Source organism: Oratosquilla oratoria, chromosome 7, assembly GCF_046742065.1.
Source record: "Oratosquilla oratoria isolate Oo_2021 chromosome 7, ASM4674206v1, whole genome shotgun sequence".
NCBI lineage: Eukaryota > Metazoa > Arthropoda > Malacostraca > Stomatopoda > Squillidae > Oratosquilla > Oratosquilla oratoria.
In genome coordinates, this window is record NC_134783.1 from 40,395,860 (window position 1) to 40,414,558 (window position 18,699).

Consider the following 18,699-nt stretch of genomic DNA (forward strand, 5'->3'; position numbering starts at 1 on the left):
AGAGGGGAATGTCTGTTGAGGAAGGACGGGAGAGGACAGAAGACGGGTGAATGGAGAATGGTTGTATACGGATGATGTTGTGATTGCATGAGGTGGAATGGGCGGGGGGGTGGGGGTGAGGTAGTATGTGTGAGCAAAATTTGATGCAGCCCGAAGGGATTTCTCCCTGTCCTCTCCTATTATGCAATGGGGGGACGGAGAGGGGGTTCGCCGATTTAATGAAGCGCCCTTGCTGTGGATGTGCTGTGTCTTGCGACACTGCTTCTGACCCAGGGCAGTGGACAAGGTGCAGGGATGACCTGTCATCCAGGAGGTGCTCAGATGGGAGGGAGGGTGGAGGGGTGTGGAGTGTATTCAGGGATGGAATAGGTGGAAATGAATTTATGCCTTTCCCTTTTTGGCTACCTCCCTTGTAAGGGGGAAAAAGCCTTGGTATATGTATGTATGTAATAAAAAGATGTCTTGGAAAGAAATTAAGAGAGGAAGAGGAGGCGAATCATGTAGAGAAGAAAAGGTAAAAGGTGCAGATGGAGAGATGATAATGGAAGAGAAGGCAGGAAGGGGAAGATGGGCAGAATATTTTAGGGAGTTGCTAAATGTGAAGGAGGATAGGGAGGGAAAGATAGCTGCAGTGGGAAATGGGAAGAAAATGAGTGAGGAGTGAGGAGAATGGAGGAGAAATAAGGAAGGATGAGGTGAAGGCAGTTGTTAAGATGATGAAAGCAGGTAAGGCACCTGGTCTGGATGGATGCCATGCAGAATGTCTGAAAAAGGGAGGTACAGTGATGGTGGACTGGCTGGTGAGGTTATTTAATGTTTGCTGGAGAGAGGGTAGAGTGCCAGAGGACTGGAGGAGTGCCTGTATAGTTCCTCTTTACAAGGGAAAAGGGGACAAGTGTGAATGTAGTAGTTTCAGAGGGATTAGCTTGTTAAGTGTAGTTGGGAAGGCTTATGGGAGGATCTTGATTGAGAGGATTAGGAGAGGAACAGAAGGAGTAATTGGTGAGGAACAGTGTGGATTTAGGACAGGTAGAGGTTGTGTAGATCAGATCTTTGTGGTAAGACAGATATGTGAGAAAGCTATAGGAAAGGGGAAGGATGTTTTTTGGGCTTTTATGGATCTGGAAAAGGCTTATGATAGGGTAGACAGAAAGGCACTGTGGGAGGTTATGCAGATATATGGGATAGGAGGAAAGCTTCTGGGAGCTGTCAAGAGTTTTTATGAGAGTAGTAGAGCTTGTGTCAGGATTGGAAATGGAGAGAGTGAGTGGTTCGAGGTAAAGGTGGGACTTCGTCAAGGCTGCGTTATGTCACCCTGGCTGTTCAACTTATACATGGATGGGGTGGTGCGAGAGGTAAATGCAAGGGTAGTGGGTCAGGGATTGGAGATGGTTAAAGAAAATGGAGAAAAGTGGGAGGTGAGCCAGCTGTTGTATGCGGACGACACTGCGCTTGTGGGAGGATCGGAGGAGGGATTGAGGAAGTTGGTGGCAGAGTTTGGGAAAGTATGTGATAGAAGAAATCTAAAGATAAATGTGGGTAAAAGTAAGGTGATGAGATGTACAAGGGGTGAAAGTGGCAGTAGACTGGAAGTGAGCATTAAGGGAGAGCGACTGGAGGAAGTGGATAGTTTTAGATACTTGGGTGCAAATGTGGCAGGAAAAGGTGGAGTGAAGGTGGAGGTAGAATGTAGATTGAGAGAAGCGAGTAAATGCCTTGGTGGATTAAAGAGTGTAATGAGGAATAGACATTTGGAAATGGATGCTAAGAGGAGACTGTATGAAGGAGTGATTGTGCCAACAGCACTGTATGGGGCAGAAACATGGAACATAAGAGAGGAAGAGAGGAGTTTGAATGTGTTTGAGATAAGGTGTCTGAGAAGTATGATGGGGGTTACTAGGCTAGATAGTGTGAGAAATGATGAGGTGAGGAGGAGAACAGGGGTGGAAAAGGAGCTGTGAGATAAGGTTGATGAAAGAATATTAGGATGGTTTGGACACATGGAAAGAATGAGTGAAGAAAGACTAGTAAAAGAGGTATGGAAGGCAGATGTGGAGGGAATGAACATGAGGGGACGTCGTAGGATGAGGTGGATGGATGGGGTGAAGGGGGCTTTGGGGAAGAGGGGAATGTCTGTTGAGGAAGGACGGGAGAGGACAGAAGACGGGTGAATGGAGAATGGTTGTATACGGATGATGTTGTGATTGCATGAGGTGGAATGGGCGGGGGGGTGGGGGTGAGGTAGTATGTGTGAGCAAAATTTGATGCAGCCCGAAGGGATTTCTCCCTGTCCTCTCCTATTATGCAATGGGGGGACGGAGAGGGGATTCGCCGATTTAATGAAGCGCCCTTGCTGTGGATGTGCTGTGTCTTGCGACACTGCTTCTGACCCAGGGCAGTGGACAAGGTGCAGGGATGACCTGTCATCCAGGAGGTGCTCAGATGGGAGGGAGGGTGGAGGGGTGTGGAGTGTATTCAGGGATGGAATGGGTGGAAATGAATTTATGCCTTTCCCTTTTTGGCTACCTCCCTTGTAAGGGGGAAAAAGCCTTGGTATATGTATGTATGTAATAAAAAGATGTCTTGGAAAGAAATTAAGAGAGGAAGAGGAGGCGAATCAAGTAGAGAAGAAAAGGTAAAAGGTGCAGATGGAGAGATGATAATGGAAGAGAAGGCAGGAAGGGGAAGATGGGCAGAATATTTTAGGGAGTTGCTAAATGTGAAGGAGGATAGGGAGGGAAAGATAGCTGCAGTGGGAAATGGGAAGAAAATGAGTGATGAGTGAGGAGAATGGAGGAGAAATAAGGAAGGATGAGGTGAAGGCAGTTGTTAAGATGATGAAAGCAGGTAAGGCACCTGGTCTGGATGGATGCCATGCAGAATGTCTGAAAAAGGGAGGTACAGTGATGGTGGACTGGCTGGTGAGGTTATTTAATGTTTGCTGGAGAGAGGGTAGAGTGCCAGAGGACTGGAGGAGTGCCTGTATAGTTCCTCTTTACAAGGGAAAAGGGGACAAGTGTGAATGTAGTAGTTTCAGAGGGATTAGCTTGTTAAGTGTAGTTGGGAAGGCTTATGGGAGGATCTTGATTAAGAGGATTAGGAGAGGAACAGGAGGAGTAATTGGTGAGGGACAGTGTGGATTTAGGACAGGTAGAGGTTGTGTAGATCAGATCTTTGTGGTAAGACAGATATGTGAGAAAGCTATAGGAAAGGGGAAGGATGTTTTTTGGGCTTTTATGGATCTGGAAAAGGCTTATGATAGGGTAGACAGAAAGGCACTGTGGGAGGTTATGCAGATATATGGGATAGGAGGAAAGCTTCTGGGAGCTGTCAAGAGTTTTTATGAGAGTAGTAGAGCTTGTGTCAGGATTGGAAATGGAGAGAGTGAGTGGTTCGAGGTAAAGGTGGGACTTCGTCAAGGCTGCGTTATGTCACCCTGGCTGTTCAACTTATACATGGAGGTCCTGGAGCTGTAGCGTCTACGTCGTGGGACCACCCCCCAACCCCAAGAGTTGGGGGCCAAACGGCAGCAACCACCCCTGGCCATCAGCTCTATGCAGGTGGCACCGATCCCCAAGAGAAGCTACGCCTGCCTTGGGGAGTACCACAATCCTTTTTCCCAACATGCAATATTACGTTTTTTCTGCACCGAGGGGTGATTTTCCGGCGATCACCCCTCTTCTTCTACTTTTAGCTGGAGATGTAGAGAGCAATCCTGGGCCCACCACAAAATACACATGCCCAACATGCTCTAAACCCATTACTTCGAGCAGACAGACAAAGGGCTCAGTTCAGTGCAATATGTGCAAAAACTGGGCCCACCTCACTTGTACAACACTTGCTGACACAAACCAATACACAAACACTTGGACATGTTCTACTTGCCCTCCAATAACCCCACTCCCACCTCCCCAACCACAGCCAGCACCCTTACCCACTCCCAATTTCCCTTTGCCCTTACCCCCGATTAGTACTCCCCTTCCTTTGTCCCCGATCTCACCTTTCCCCCCCTCTGACCCAGATCCTACACCTTCCCCACTACCACCCCAACCTCAACCCCAAACGGCAACATACAACACATACAAAACACACAACATCAACATATTACAACACAACATTGACGGTATTAACACGAAAAAACATGAACTTGAACACTTTCTTAAACAATACAACATACACATTGTGATTTTACAAGAAACAAAACTAAGACACTCACACAAAACACCATCATTTCATAGTTACACCACCATCAGACAAGACCGGACTGACGGCTATGGCGGTGGACTCATCACCCTGATCCACCACTCCATCTGTTTTGTGGACACAAGTGCCACAACCAAAATTCTCCTCCCTACCACAGATAACACAACAGAAATCCAATCCATTCGAATCCGCACAGGCAACAAATCAACACTGACAATAGTTAACATGTACATTCCCCCCCAATCATCCCCCACAGTTCCAGACACCTTCAGGCCTCATTTTAGCCAACTAGCCTCAATCCCCAACCTGATCATGGGTGGAGACTTCAACGCCAAGTCGTCTGCCTGGTATGTCGACAACCCTGACACAGACAGAGGGCTTGATATATAGACTCAGTTTGACTCATTGACTATCATGAACAACACACAAAATCATACACATATCCCACACCAAGCCCTCTACACTCCCTCCTCTCCTGATATCACCTTTTGCTCCCCAACAACATCATGGAGAGTGGTCAGAACCCTTGGCTCTGACCACCTTCCAATCATCATCACCACCAAAACAAGATGCACCCCAGTTGGCCACAGACACACTTACACCAATTACAAGAGAGCTAACTGGGAAGATTTTACTGAAGAGACAGAACAACATTTTGAAACACTTAACAGTACACCAATCACAAACATAAACAATGCTGTGCACACTTTTAATACAATCATACAAAATGCAGACAAGAGATACATCCCTAGAGGCAACAGAAAATCACACAACCCCAACTTCACACCAGAAATCCAAGGCCTCATCAGACAACGTGACATACTTAAACACGATACCCCCACACCTATCCCTCAAAACATAGCAGACCAAATACAAACACTAAACACTGTGATTGCCAATAAAATACATGAACAAAAAACACAAAATTGGCAAAACTTTATCAATACACTTGATCACAAAACAAACACCAGCAAATTGTACAAAACACTCAACAGCATTACACTATCCAACAGTAACACTACACGCTCTCACGCAGCAATACTCACAACAACAGATAATCTACCCTCAAACAGACAACAAGCAAACGCACTCATACGTCATTTTGCACAGACAAGCCATCTCACTTCTCACCCTGACGACCGACGCACCATTCGCCGTAAGAAAGACTCCCACAGACTCAGACTATATACCCTTCATAGACAGTCAGACAAAATTCATAATACATAGTCTCAAGCACTCATCTGCCTGTGGCCCTGATAACATAATCAACATCCACCTAAAACACATTGGACCACAAGGTATACACGTACTCACAAACATTGCAAACTACAGCTATTCACACAACACTATACCCGACATCTGGAAGCATGGTAAAATAATCACCATTCCAAAACCGAACAAAGACCCAACAATCCCAACATCGCACCGCCCAATCACACTTCTCTGCACCCCCTCTAAAGTCATTGAATGCCTAATACTTAAACTTGTCACACCACATATTCCCCTTGCTGACTCACAACACGGTTTTAGGCCACTACACTCCACAAACACTCTTCTGACAAACCTCACACAAAGAATTTTAGATGGCATCAATTCAGATAGGCCCCACCAAAGAACACTTCTTATAACATTAGACATTAGTAAAGCTTTTGATGCTATCCCCCGCCACAACCTAACAAATAAAATATATAACACAGACATGCACAATAATACCAAAAGATGGCTGGCCAATTATCTGGCAGGTAGGAATGCTTACGTGTCATATAATGGCCAATCATCGCACATCAGAAACATTAAGAACGGACTACCACAGGGCTCAGTTCTATCCCCCACACTATTTAATCTATACATGCATGACTTACCCACGCCAGACACCTCAGAAATACAAATCTCTTCCTACGCAGACGACATAACAATCACATGCACACATCGTAACACAGACAAAGCTGCAGAAATAATCCAGCTATACCTTGACACACTCAACACATGGTTCATCACAAACAGACTCAAAATAGCTCCAACCAAATCTACAGCAACACTTCTCACCAACTGGACAAAAGAACACAAATACATACCTCATCTCTACATCAATAACACTCTAATACCACACACAAACACACCGAAAATTCTTGGTGTAACATACGATACATCCATGTCTTTCAAACAACACATCACAAACATAAAAAACAAATGCACACCCAGACTTAACGCACTTAAGTCAATCACTGGAACAACATTTGGACAAAACAAAGAAACTAATATAACAATATACAAACAATGCATACACTCAGTGTTAAATTATGCGAGTCCTGCATGGGCTCCTAATCTTAGTGAGACACACCACAACACCCTTCAAATCATACAAAACAAAGCCCTAAAAACAATTACAGGCTGCACAAATACAACACCTACAGACCATTTACACCATGAAACAAAAGTCCTCAAAGTCAAGGACCACCTCGACATGAGAGGCACACAAACACTTGCCGCAGCCACCACAAACACATTACACCCACTACACTACATAGCAGAACACCCACACACACCAAGAAACATTAAAACAACACCCAAAGACCTTTATCACACACAGATACTCTCTTCTCTTCCTCCACAACCACCAAATACCAGCCTCCGGAAACATATTCATAATCATATCACTCACCGCTCCATTAACACACTGAAAGACAACACACTGCTGCATGCCAGACCCCCTGATATCCACCCTTCTGAAACCTCTCTCCCACGAAAGGACAGAGTCCACTTGGCCAGACTGCGGTGTGGTCACCACCCAGCACTTCTAATTTACCAGAAGAGGCTGGATGACCGCGTTGTGAACAGCTGCCCAGGATAACACTTCACCCCATACCATACAACACATAATGGAAGACTGCATTATACACAATCATGCACGCAAACAACACAACATACGCTCTATAAAGGATTTGTGGGAAAACCCAGTTTCGGCTATGGCATTCCTTGGGGAGACGGGACTGCTCGGACAGACAGTCTAGGGAACGACAACAACAACAACTTATACTTGGATGGGGTGGTGCGAGAGGTAAATGCAAGGGTAGTGGGCAAGGGATTGGAGATGGTTAAAGACAATGGAGAAAAGTGGGAGGTGAGCCAGCTGTTGTTTGCAGACAACACTGCGCTTGTGGGAGGATCAGAGGAGGGATTGAGGAAGTTGGTGGCAGAGTTTGGGAGAGTATGTGATAGAAGAAATCTAAAGATAAATGTGGGTAAAAGTAAGGTGATGAGATGTACAAGGGGTGAAAGTGGCAGTAGACTGGAAGTGAGCATTAAGGGAGAGCGACTGGAGGAAGTGGATAGTTTTAGATACTTGGGTGCAAATGTGGCAGGAAAAGGTGGAGGTAGACCGTAGATTGAGAGAAGCGAGTAAATGCCTTGGTGGATTAAAGAGTGTAATGAGGAATAGACATTTGGGAATGGATGCTAAGAGGAGACTGTATGAAGGAGTGATTGTGCCAACAGCACTGTATGGGGCAGAAACATGGAACATAAGAGAGGAAGAGAGGAGTTTGAATGTGTTTGAGATGAGGTGTCTGAGAAGTATGATGGGGGTTACTAGGCTAGATAGTGTGAGAAATGAGGAGGTGAGGAGGAGAACAGGGGTGGAAAAGGAGCTGTGAGATAAGGTTGATGAAAGAATATTAGGATGGTTTGGACACATGGAAAGAATGAGTGAAGAAAGACTAGTAAAAGAGGTATGGAAGGTAGATGTGGAGGGAATGAACATGAGGGGACGTCGTAGGATGAGGTGGATGGATGGGGCGAAGGGTGCTTTGGGGAAGAGGGGAATGTCTGTTGAGGAAGGACGGGAGAGGACAGAAGACAGGGGTGAATGGAGAATGATTGTATACAGATGATGTTGTGATTGCATGAGGTGGAATGGGCGGGGGATGGGGGGTGAGGTAGTATGTGTGAGCAAAATTTGACGCAGCCCGAAGGGATTTCTCCCCGTCCTCTCCTTTTATGCAATGGGGGGACAGAGAGGGGGGTTCGCCGATTTAATGAAGCGCCCTTGCTGTGGATGTGCTGTGTCTTGCGACACTGCTTCTGACCCAGGGCAGTGGACAAGGTGCAGGGATGACCTGTCATCCAGGAGGTGCTCAGATGAGAGGGAGGGTGGAGGGGTGTGGAGTGTATTCAGGGATGGAATGAGTGGAAATGAATTTATGCCTTTCCCTTTTTGGCTACCTCCCTTGTAAGGGGGAAAAAGCCTTGGTATATGTATGTATGTAATAAAAAGATGTCTTGGAAAGAAATTAAGAGAGGAAGAGGAGGCGAATTATGTAGAGAAGAAAAGGTAAAAGGTGCAGATAGAGAGATGATAATGGAAGAGAAGGCAGGAAGGGGAAGATGGGCAGAATATTTTAGGGAGTTGCTAAATGTGAAGGAGGATAGGGAGGGAAAGATAGCTGCAGTGGGAAATGGGAAGAAAATGAGAGTGATGAGTGAGGAGAATGGAGGAGAAATAAGGAAGGATGAGGTGAAGGCAGTTGTTAAGATGATGAAAGCAGGTAAAGCACCTGGTCTGGATGGATGCCATGCAGAATGTCTGAAAAAGGGAGGTACAGTGATGGTGGACTGGCTGGTGAGGTTATTTAATGTTTGCTGGAGAGAGGGTAGAGTGCCAGAGGACTGGAGGAGTGCCTGTATAGTTCCTCTTTACAAGGGAAAAGGGGACAAGTGTGAATGTAGTAGTTTCAGAGGGATTAGCTTGTTAAGTGTAGTTGGGAAGGCTTATGGGAGGATCTTGATTGAGAGGATTAGGAGAGGAACAGAAGGAGTAATTGGTGAGGAACAGTGTGGATTTAGGACAGGTAGAGGTTGTGTAGATCAGATCTTTGTGGTAAGACAGATATGTGAGAAAGCTATAGGAAAGGGGATGTTTTTTGGGCTTTTATGGATCTGGAAAAGGCTTATGATAGGGTAGACAGAAAGGCACTGTGGGAGGTTATGCAGATATACAGGATAGGAGGAAAGCTTCTGGGAGCTGTCAAGAGTTTTTATGAGAGTAGTAGAGCTTGTGTCAGGATTGGAAATGGAGAGAGTGAGTGGTTGGAGGTAAAGGTGGGACTTCGTCAAGGCTGCGTCATGTCACCCTGGCTGTTCAACTTATACATGGATGGGGTGGTGCGAGAGGTAAATGCAAGGGTAGTGGGTCAGGGATTGGAGATGGTTAAAGAAAATGGAGAAAAGTGGGAGGTGAGCCAGCTGTTGTTTGCGGACGACACTGCGCTTGTGGCAGGATCGGAGGAGGGATTGAGGAAGTTGGTGGCAGAGTTTGGGAAAGTATGTGATAGAAGAAATCTAAAGATAAATGTGGGTAAAAGTAAGGTGATGAGATGTACAAGGGGTGAAAGTGGCAGTAGACTGGAAGTGAGCATTAAGGGAGAGCGACTGGAGGAAGTGGATAGTTTTAGATACTTGGGTGCAAATGTGGCAGGAAAAGGTGGAGTGAAGGTGGAGGTAGAATGTAGATTGAGAGAAGCGAGTAAATGCCTTGGTGGATTAAAGAGTGTAATGAGGAATAGACATTTGGGAATGGATGCTAAGAGGAGACTGTATGAAGGAGTGATTGTGCCAACAGCACTGTATGGGGCAGAAACATGGAACATAAGAGAGGAAGAGAGGAGTTTGAATGTGTTTGAGATGAGGTGTCTGAGAAGTATGATGGGGGTTACTAGGCTAGATAGTGTGAGAAATGAGGAGGTGAGGAGGAGAACAGGGGTGGAAAAGGAGCTGGGAGATGGGATTGATGAAAGAATATTAGGATGGTTTGGATACATGGAAAGAATGAGTGAAGAAAGACTAGTAAAAGAGGTATGGAAGGCAGATGTGGAGGGAATGAACATGAGGGGACGTCGTAGGATGAGGTGGATGGATGGGGTGAAGGGGGCTTTGGGGAAGAGGGGAGTGTCTGTTGAGGAAGGACGGGAGAGGACAGAAGACGGGTGAATGGAGAATGGTTGTATACGGATGATGTTGTGATTGCATGAGGTGGAATGGGTGGGGGGATGGGGGGTGAGGTAGTATGTGTGAGCAAAATTTGACGCAGCCTGAAGGGATTTCTCCCCGTCTTCTCCTATTATGCAATGGGGGGACGGAGAGAGGGGGGTCGCTGATTTAATGAAGCGGCCTTGCTGTGGATGTGCTGTGTCTTGCGACACTGCTTCTGACCCAGGGCAGTGGACAAGGTGCAGGGATGACCTGTCATCCAGGAGGTGCTAAGATAAGAGGGAGGGTGGAGGGGTGTGGAGTGTATTCAGGGATGGAATGGGTGGAAATGATTTTATGCCTTTTCATTTTTGGCTACCTTCCTTGTAAGGGGGAAAAAGCCTTGGTATATGTATGTATGATTTACTCATTTTGTTGAAGAAACACAAAATTGCCAACTCCTCCAAACACAAAACACCCCTACACTATAACACTTGGTGCATGTTTCACCACGTCAGCTGTATAGCTTGCTTCATTAGGGTCTGACCCCATGGGGTGTCTCATGTTTTGACCTACAGCTCGATGACACCACAAACATTGACTCGTCACTCCACAATACTTGTTCCAAGTCTCCTAGGGTCCAATCCTTTACATACATATACCAAATGATTTTCCTCCTTACAAGAGAAGTTGCCAAAAAACTAAGGCATAAAAACCACTTCCCCCATTCCATCCCCAACATACTCCACTCCCCTCCATCATCTTTCCTCCCTCTTTATCTTGGCACCTCCTGGATGATGGGTCATCCCTGCATCTTGCCCACTGCCCTGGGTTAGAAGCAGTGTTGCAAGACACAGCACATCCACAGCAAGGCCACTTCATTAAATTGGACCCCCCCCCCCCTCTCTGTCCCCTCATGAAGAAAAGGAGAAGATAGGGAGAAATCCCTTCGGGCTGCATCAATTTACTTCTCACACATACTCCCTCACCCCCCCCCCCATCGCCCACCCATTGCCCCTCATGCATCACAGCATCATCCATACACAACCCTTCTCCATTCACCCCTATCTTCTGTCCTCTCCCATCCTTCCTCAACAGACATTCCTCTCTTTCCCAATGCCCCTTTTACCCCATCCATCCATCTCATCCTAGGTCGCCCCCTCATGTTCACTTCTTCCACCTCTGCCTTCCGCACCTCTTTTATTAATCTTTCTTCACTCATTCTTTCCATGTGTCTAAACCATCCCAATACTCTTTCGTCAACCCTATCTCCCAACTCCCTTTCCATCCCTGTCCTCCTCACCTTCTCATTTCTCACTCTATCCAGCCTAGCAACCCCTATCATACTTCTCAGACACCTCATCTCAGAAACAATCAAACTCCTCCACTCTTCCTCACTTATATTCCATGTTTCTGTCCTGTACAGTGCTCTCTGTACAATCACTCCTTCATACAACCTCCTCTTAGCATCCATTCCCAAATATCTTTTTCTCATTACACTTTTTAATCCATCAAGGCATTTACTTGCTTCTCTCATTCTACATTCTACCTCCACTCCTCCCTTTCCCACCACATTTGCACACAAGTGTCTAAAACTATCCACTTCCTCCAGTCTCCCTTAATACTCACTTCCAGTCTGCTGCCACTTTCTCCCCTTGTACAGGTACTTCTCATCACCATACTTTTACCCACATTTATCTTCAACTTACTACTTTCACACACCTTCCCAAACTCTATCACAAACCTCCTCAATCCCTCCTCTGATCCCACGACAAGTGCAGTGTCATCAGTAAACAACAACTGGCTTATTTCTCACTTTTATCCATTTCATTAACTATCTCCAATCCCTGGCCCACTACCCTTGCATTTACCTCTCGCACCACCCCATCCATGTATAAATTGAACAGCCAAGGTAACATAATACATCCCTGACGAAGTCCCACTTTTACCTCAAACCACTCACACTGCCTTTCTAATCCTACACATGTTCTACTACTCTCATAAAAACTCTTGACTGCTCTTAACAGCTTTCCTCCTATCCCATATATCTGCAATACCTTCCACAGTGCCTTCTTGTCTACCCTGTCAAGCCTTTTCCAGATCCATAAAAGCCCCCAAAAATCCTTACCTTTTCCTGTAGCTTTCTCACATGTCTTACCACAAAAATCTGATCTACGCAACCACTACCTGTCCTAAACCCACACTGTTCCTCACCAATTACTCCCTCTGTTCCTTTCCTAATCCTCTCAATCAAAATCCTCCCATAAGCTTTCCCAACTACATTTAACAAGCTAATCCCTCTGAAACTACTACACTCACACTTGTCCCCTTTTCCCTTGTAGAGTGGGACTATACAGACACCCCTCCAGTCCTTTGGCATTCTACCCTCTCTTAAACAAACATTAGATAACTTCACCAGCCAATCCACCATCACTGTACCTCCTTTTTTCAGACATTCTGCTTAACATCCATCTAACCCAGGTGCCTTACCTGCTCTTTTCATCTTAACAACTGCCTTCACTTCATCTTTCCTTATTTCTCCTCCATTTTCCTCACTCATCACATTCATTTTCCTAGTTCTTCCCACTGCAACTACCTTTCCCTCCCTATCCTCCTTCACATTTAGCAACACCCTAAAATACCCTGACCATCTTCCTCTTACTGCCATCTCTTCCATTATCATCTCTCCATCTGCACCTTTTACCTTTTCTTCTCTACTTGATTTGCCTCCTTTTCCTCTCTTAACCCCTTCCATACAGTGATGCCTATGTAGGCTTTATGAGGAGCAAGTGGGTACGCAAGGATGCCGATATTGGCGTCTTGATTATATTTATTGTAGTTGTACCTGTATGACCCCCATACTCTGTAAACTGGCTTCATCATATTTTCTATGGTTATCAAAATTCATGGGTGAGAGAGAGAACGAGCAATACAGCGGTGACTTTATTTTTTATAATGCGAGTATTATGACGCAACATCGCACGTCTGGAAGCTAATGCTGCCCGCGAGATTTTGGCCCAGAGTGAAGAGGTTAATTTCTTTCCAAATAATTTTTTTATTACTTTCAAAATTTTCTATCATATTCATACACCATTTCACATCTGCTCTCCTCTTTGCCTCCTTTATCTTATGCTTTACTTCTCTTTTCTTTGTACCTCTCGTATGAGTCCCTCGTCCTGTTTTATAACCAAACTGTGAAAGCTCGCTTCTTCTCTTCTATAACCTTCTTTGCTTTCCCATCCCAACACTCACCACCCTTTCTTCTATTTCCTCCCATCCTCCTTGTTCTACATACCATCTTTGCACACCTTGTGACTCCCTCCTTGAACCATTTCCATTCCTCCTCGACTCCTAGTTCTACTGTATCCTTCACTCCCTCCCACTCCTCTCTCAGCTTCTTCTTGTACTCCTCCTTTTCTTTCACATTTAAGCAGTTCACTCTAAGCAGCTCACTACCTTCTGTCCTTTTCCTCTTTCTCCATTTATCCTCCACTCTCAACTTACCTTCCATCAATAAATTATTTGAGATTCCCCCACTCTCTCCCATTAGTACATGTACATCCTTAACCCTTCTTACTATACCCCTGGTTACCACTATATAGTCCATTAATTCTCTATCTACCACCCTTCCATCCACCACCCTCTCCCATGTGTACTTATGAATGGCATCACCTGTCTCAAAATTCCTTGGTCTACTTTTGCACTTGCCGCGCTCCAATTCTCACATGAGTGGCTATATCTTTACACTTATAACCCTCCTTATAGAGGTTATAATAGCAACAATTGTGTCTCTTCCCAGCTCTTTACCACTCCCCATTACGGAGATATCAAGGCACAATAAACAGAGACCACCGCAAAAAAAAAAAGACTAGTCCATGTGAGAGATGTTTACAAATTGACACCATGTGGTCTCAGGAGCAACTAAACAGTTGCCAAGTGGTGTGTATTGTCTCGCCTAAATAATGGTACAGACGCAAGCATTGAGCACATCTACAGGAAGGCTGCTTTATTTAATTGGCGATCCATAGCATATTAGAGAGAAGATGTATGGGATGGTGGAGGTTTATCTACTATTTTTCCACAAATAGTAGAGGTTGTGCAAAGATGTGGAATGAAGAGGGTGAATGGTTTGAGGTGAAGGCAGAGCTGTACCATGAACGTATGTCACCATGGTTATTCAGCAAGAACATAGATGGGGTTTAAATGTTTGAAGTTATTCCATCAGTTATTGATGCAACTGAGATGGATCTTCATTGAGGCTCCCTGAGGGAAAATGTAGCCTCTGTACCTTACCACATTGGCTTAATCCTGTTTGTTGTATGTATGGTAAGAAGTGCATGTGAACTTTTTTGGTATGTTGGAATAGCTGTGGTTGTGAATGAAATCTGAAATCGGTGTAATCAACTTGATCATACTGATGTCTGCCATTGTGAAGAGGGGTTGGAAAGCTATGAAAGTACTTTTGCAATTAGCAGGGGGTGGGATTGAACCCAGGCCTTTTGCATTCTGAGACAGGAACATTACCCAGTGCTCCATGCAGGTGGTATGGGAGGTACATATGAGATTCCAATGCAGGAGTTTGAAGCTGGTGAGTGAGAGTGGAGGGGAGTGGGAGGTGAGCTAGTGGGTTACAAATAGCACTACACTTGGTTGGATCCAAATTTGACAAGGATTTAATGGCAGATTTCAAGTGGGCAAAAGTAAGGTGATGAGATGTACAAAGAGTGATAATGGTAGTGGGTTGGATGCAAGTCTAAAGTGTGAGTGACTAGAGGGAGTGAAGAGCTTTGAATATTTGGGGTCACAAGTGGCAGCACTGTATGGGGCCGAAACATGGAACATAAGAGAGGAAGAGAGAAGGAGTTTGAATGTGTTTGAGATGAGGTGTCTGAGAAGTATGATGGGGGTTACTAGGCTAGATAGGGTGAGAAATGAGGAGGTGAGGAGGAGAACAGGGATGGAAAGGGAGCTGGGAGATAGGGTTGATGAAAGAGTATTAGGATGGTTTGGACACATGGACAGAATGAGTGAAGAAAGATTAGTAAAAGAAGTGTGGAAGGCGGAGGTGGAAAGAGTGAATATGAGGGGGCGTCCTAGGATGAGATGGATGGATGGGGTGAAGGGGGCTTTGGGGAAGAGGGGAATGTCTGTTGAGGAAGGACGGGAGAGGACAGAAGACGGGTGAGTGGAGAATGGCTGTATAAGGATGATGTTGTGATGCATGAGGTGGAATGGTCGGGGGGATGGGGGGTGAGGTAGTATGTGTGAGCAAAATTTGACGCAGCCCGAAGGGATTTCTCCCTGTCTTCTCCTTTTATGCATGGGGGGATGGAGAGTGGGGGGGTTGCCGATGTAAATGAAGTGGCCTTGCTGTGGATATGCTGTGCCTTGCGACACTACCTCTGACCCAGGGCAGTGGACAAGGTGCAGGGATGACCCATCAACCAGGAGTTGGTTAGATGGGAGGGAGGGTGGAGGGGAGTGGAGTGTATTTAGGGATGGAATGGGTGGAAATTATGTTATACCTTTTTCTTTTTGGCTACCTCCCTTGTAAGGGGGAAAAACCTTGGTATATGTATGTACAAGTGGCAGCATGTGAATGAATATTTGGGGTCATAGGTGCCAGCTAGCATTTGTATGGGGCTGAGACTTGGAATTTAAGAGAAGCAGAGAGGAAAAATTTAAATGTGTTTGAGAGGAAATGTCCAAGAAATATGATAGGGGTTACTAGGCTGGATAGAGTAAGAAACAAGGTGGTGGTGAAGAGAGCAGGAGTGGAAAAAAGAGATGAAAGAGTATTGGAATGGTTTGGACACATGGAAAGAATGAGTGAAGAAAGATTAATAAAAAGTGTGGAAGGCAGAGGAAGAGGGAGTGAATTTGAGGGGATGACCAAGGATGAGATAGATGGATGGGGTAAAGGGGGTTTTGAGCAAGAGGGGAATGTCTGATGAGCCAAGAAGGGAGAAGGCAGGAAATAGGCATGAGTGGAGAGTGGCTGTATATAGATGATACTGTTATGCAAGGAAGGGAGGGGCAGGGTGTGTTTATGTGTGAATGATATTTTGACACAACCCGAAGAGATTTCTCCCCATCATCTCATATTCTGCATGAGACAGTGAAGCAGCCTAGCTGGGGATGTATTGTGTCTTGCTACATTGCTTCTGACCGAGGGCAGTGGGCAGGATACAGGGATAACTCATCCATGAGGAGGTAAGATGAGAGGGAGGAGGGGATGGTGGATGGGAGTGGGTACTGCTTTTGATTTGGCTACCTCCCTAATAAGGGGGAAAACTCTTGGTATATAGATAGATAGACAAGTGGCAATGTGTGGAGGAATGGAGGTGAATTATCTGAGTAAAGGAGGCAAGTGGGGCGGGTGAATGAAAGTGTCATGAGAAATAGGTATCTGGAGATGAATGTAAAGAGAAGATTGCATGAGGTAGTAATTGATGTAGTGTTGTATGGAGCAGAGGCTTGAAATTTGAAGATGGAAAAGGGGAACCTAATTGTATTTGAGATCAAATGTTTGAGAAATGTTACAGGTGTTGTAAGGATGTACTGTTTCTGACCTGAGCATTGTGATAGGGTTCAGTGTACCTATCATTTTCATTTCGGCCATATCTCCTCTCATTTAACCTCTGAAATCATAAACTGCATTTGCCAGCTAGTCTGTATTATGTTTAGCCTAATATTTAGACCGCCTCATTCCATGTAATTTTTCTAGTTTTTTCTACAATTTCTTGATGTACATATTTTTCATTTCTGTTTTTCAGGTGTTGGTAAGGGAATTACAATCTGAGGAAATGAGTTGGACACAGTATAATGAAGATGAAGCTGCTGTCAAAGTGCAAGTTTCTGGAGAAATTTTCGAGTCTCTTATAGAAGAAACGGCTGCATTGTTTACTGTCGTCATTAAAAAGAAGATTTCTCTGATGTGAAAGAGTGGGAAGGGTATTCAATAGATATATATCTCTGAGATATTGACTGCATTATGCAGTGAAGAGGTATTTACCAACTTTCTGAAAATGTGTTTAATGGGTTCTTCAGATTTTCCCTAGTTTCTCTTGTCTAGAAACCTGTGGCCCCATAGCAACTAGCAAATCCTCAGACCGTCCTGTAACTCTTGGAAGAAGTGTTGAATTGATGTCTATTGCTACTGTGGGGCTGTTTCCATATCACCATCTATTAGAAGAGAACAGGAATAGTAATTGGTTGTGAGATTTTCTTAAGTATAAAAAAGTGGTGGGAAAATAATTGATATTGATACCCTGGGCACAGTTTGGAGACAAAGTACCATGAACTGCACCTCCAGGTGGAGATAGACGAAGGAGATAATCCCATCGATTCATCTTGTGTATAGGTATCCACTAGTCCCTATTGGGTTCTTGAAGCAAGAAAGTAATTGTAATGCATATACATCTTTTTGTGAATACATGGATTCAGAGATGCATTTTTATTTTCATGAAAGGTCATGAGTTCAGATGACTGCTGGTCTCTTGCCAACAACATTCCCTCGTTTAGCTCGTGCAGGGTTATAAAAGTATTAAAAAATATCAGTTGCATGCCTGCCACCAAATTTTAGCTAGATTTTTATTTGTAAATATGTTGTATGTTCAGAATGTTGTACATATCTTAGTTTAAGAGTATTTATGATGACCATAGTTGTGGAATTGTGATATTAATGTTTAAGATATGTAGTAAGACTGGAAATGTGGGCTCAGTGTTTTAAAAGAGCATATCAAAAGGGAATTTTTTGTATCATCAAATTTCTGGTATATTTTGTATGGATGCTAGAACAATGGGTTGAAGTTTGTATTGTATGTAATGTTTTTCATGGCATAACTTGAATAAATGATTATTATGTGTCTGAAGAAATTGTTTTTATTTATGATGAAGCAGTAGGGGTAAACTGATGCTGGCTGCCAAGCCATGCCTTGCTGCATTGCCTTTGACCCAAGCAATGTGACAGGGGACATGGATGACCCTTCATCCACAAACAGTCACCAATAGTCAGCTTTCCTTATGTGAAAAGGTGAAGGAAATATTGTTGAAGCTAGTAGAGAGGGATCTTGAACTTGTTCAAGATACCAAGCACTAGGCCTGTGCACCTTTGTGGACCTGCCCATCCTTTATTACATTAGTGTTGTCCTTTAAAAACAATGCATGTTAACACTAATAAATAATGGAGGGAACCAAATGCCCTTGGACTCCCAAGAGTTACCATTACAGATGTTTATTTTTTCTCTGTGCTCCAATATTTCTTTACCTTTATTGAAATATGATATGCTCCTGGGGCCCTCCCATAGATCTGTCTGGGAAGAAACCTTGGACTGATGTCGGAAGACAGAAGGGTCTTTTGCAAGAGACACCATGGGCAACAGATTGATTGATTGATTAATGTGGAAAGTTGTGTTATTGGCTGAAAGTAGAAGGCAGTCATTTACTATCTGCATTCCCTCCACCTTTAAATGTAAGGATAGCTGGCAAAGATGATTGAAATTTTGGGTCCAGTCTGAAGTCTATCAGCCC

General features: G+C 44.6%; 1 protein-coding gene across 4 annotated transcripts in view; it reads left to right on the forward strand.

The window, feature by feature from the left end:
• Window positions 1-18,045, forward strand: part of LOC143027091 (uncharacterized) — a 107,289-nt gene extending 89,244 nt beyond the window's left edge. For all 4 annotated transcript variants that reach the window (XM_076188052.1, XM_076188051.1, XM_076188054.1 and 1 more), the window contains one exon: window positions 16,944-18,045. In XM_076188052.1, the coding sequence (XP_076044167.1) occupies window positions 16,944-17,108 (165 nt within the window). In that variant the 3' untranslated portion in view covers window positions 17,109-18,045. The remainder of the gene's footprint in view (window positions 1-16,943) is intronic.
• Window positions 18,046-18,699: the final 654 nt, after the last annotated feature.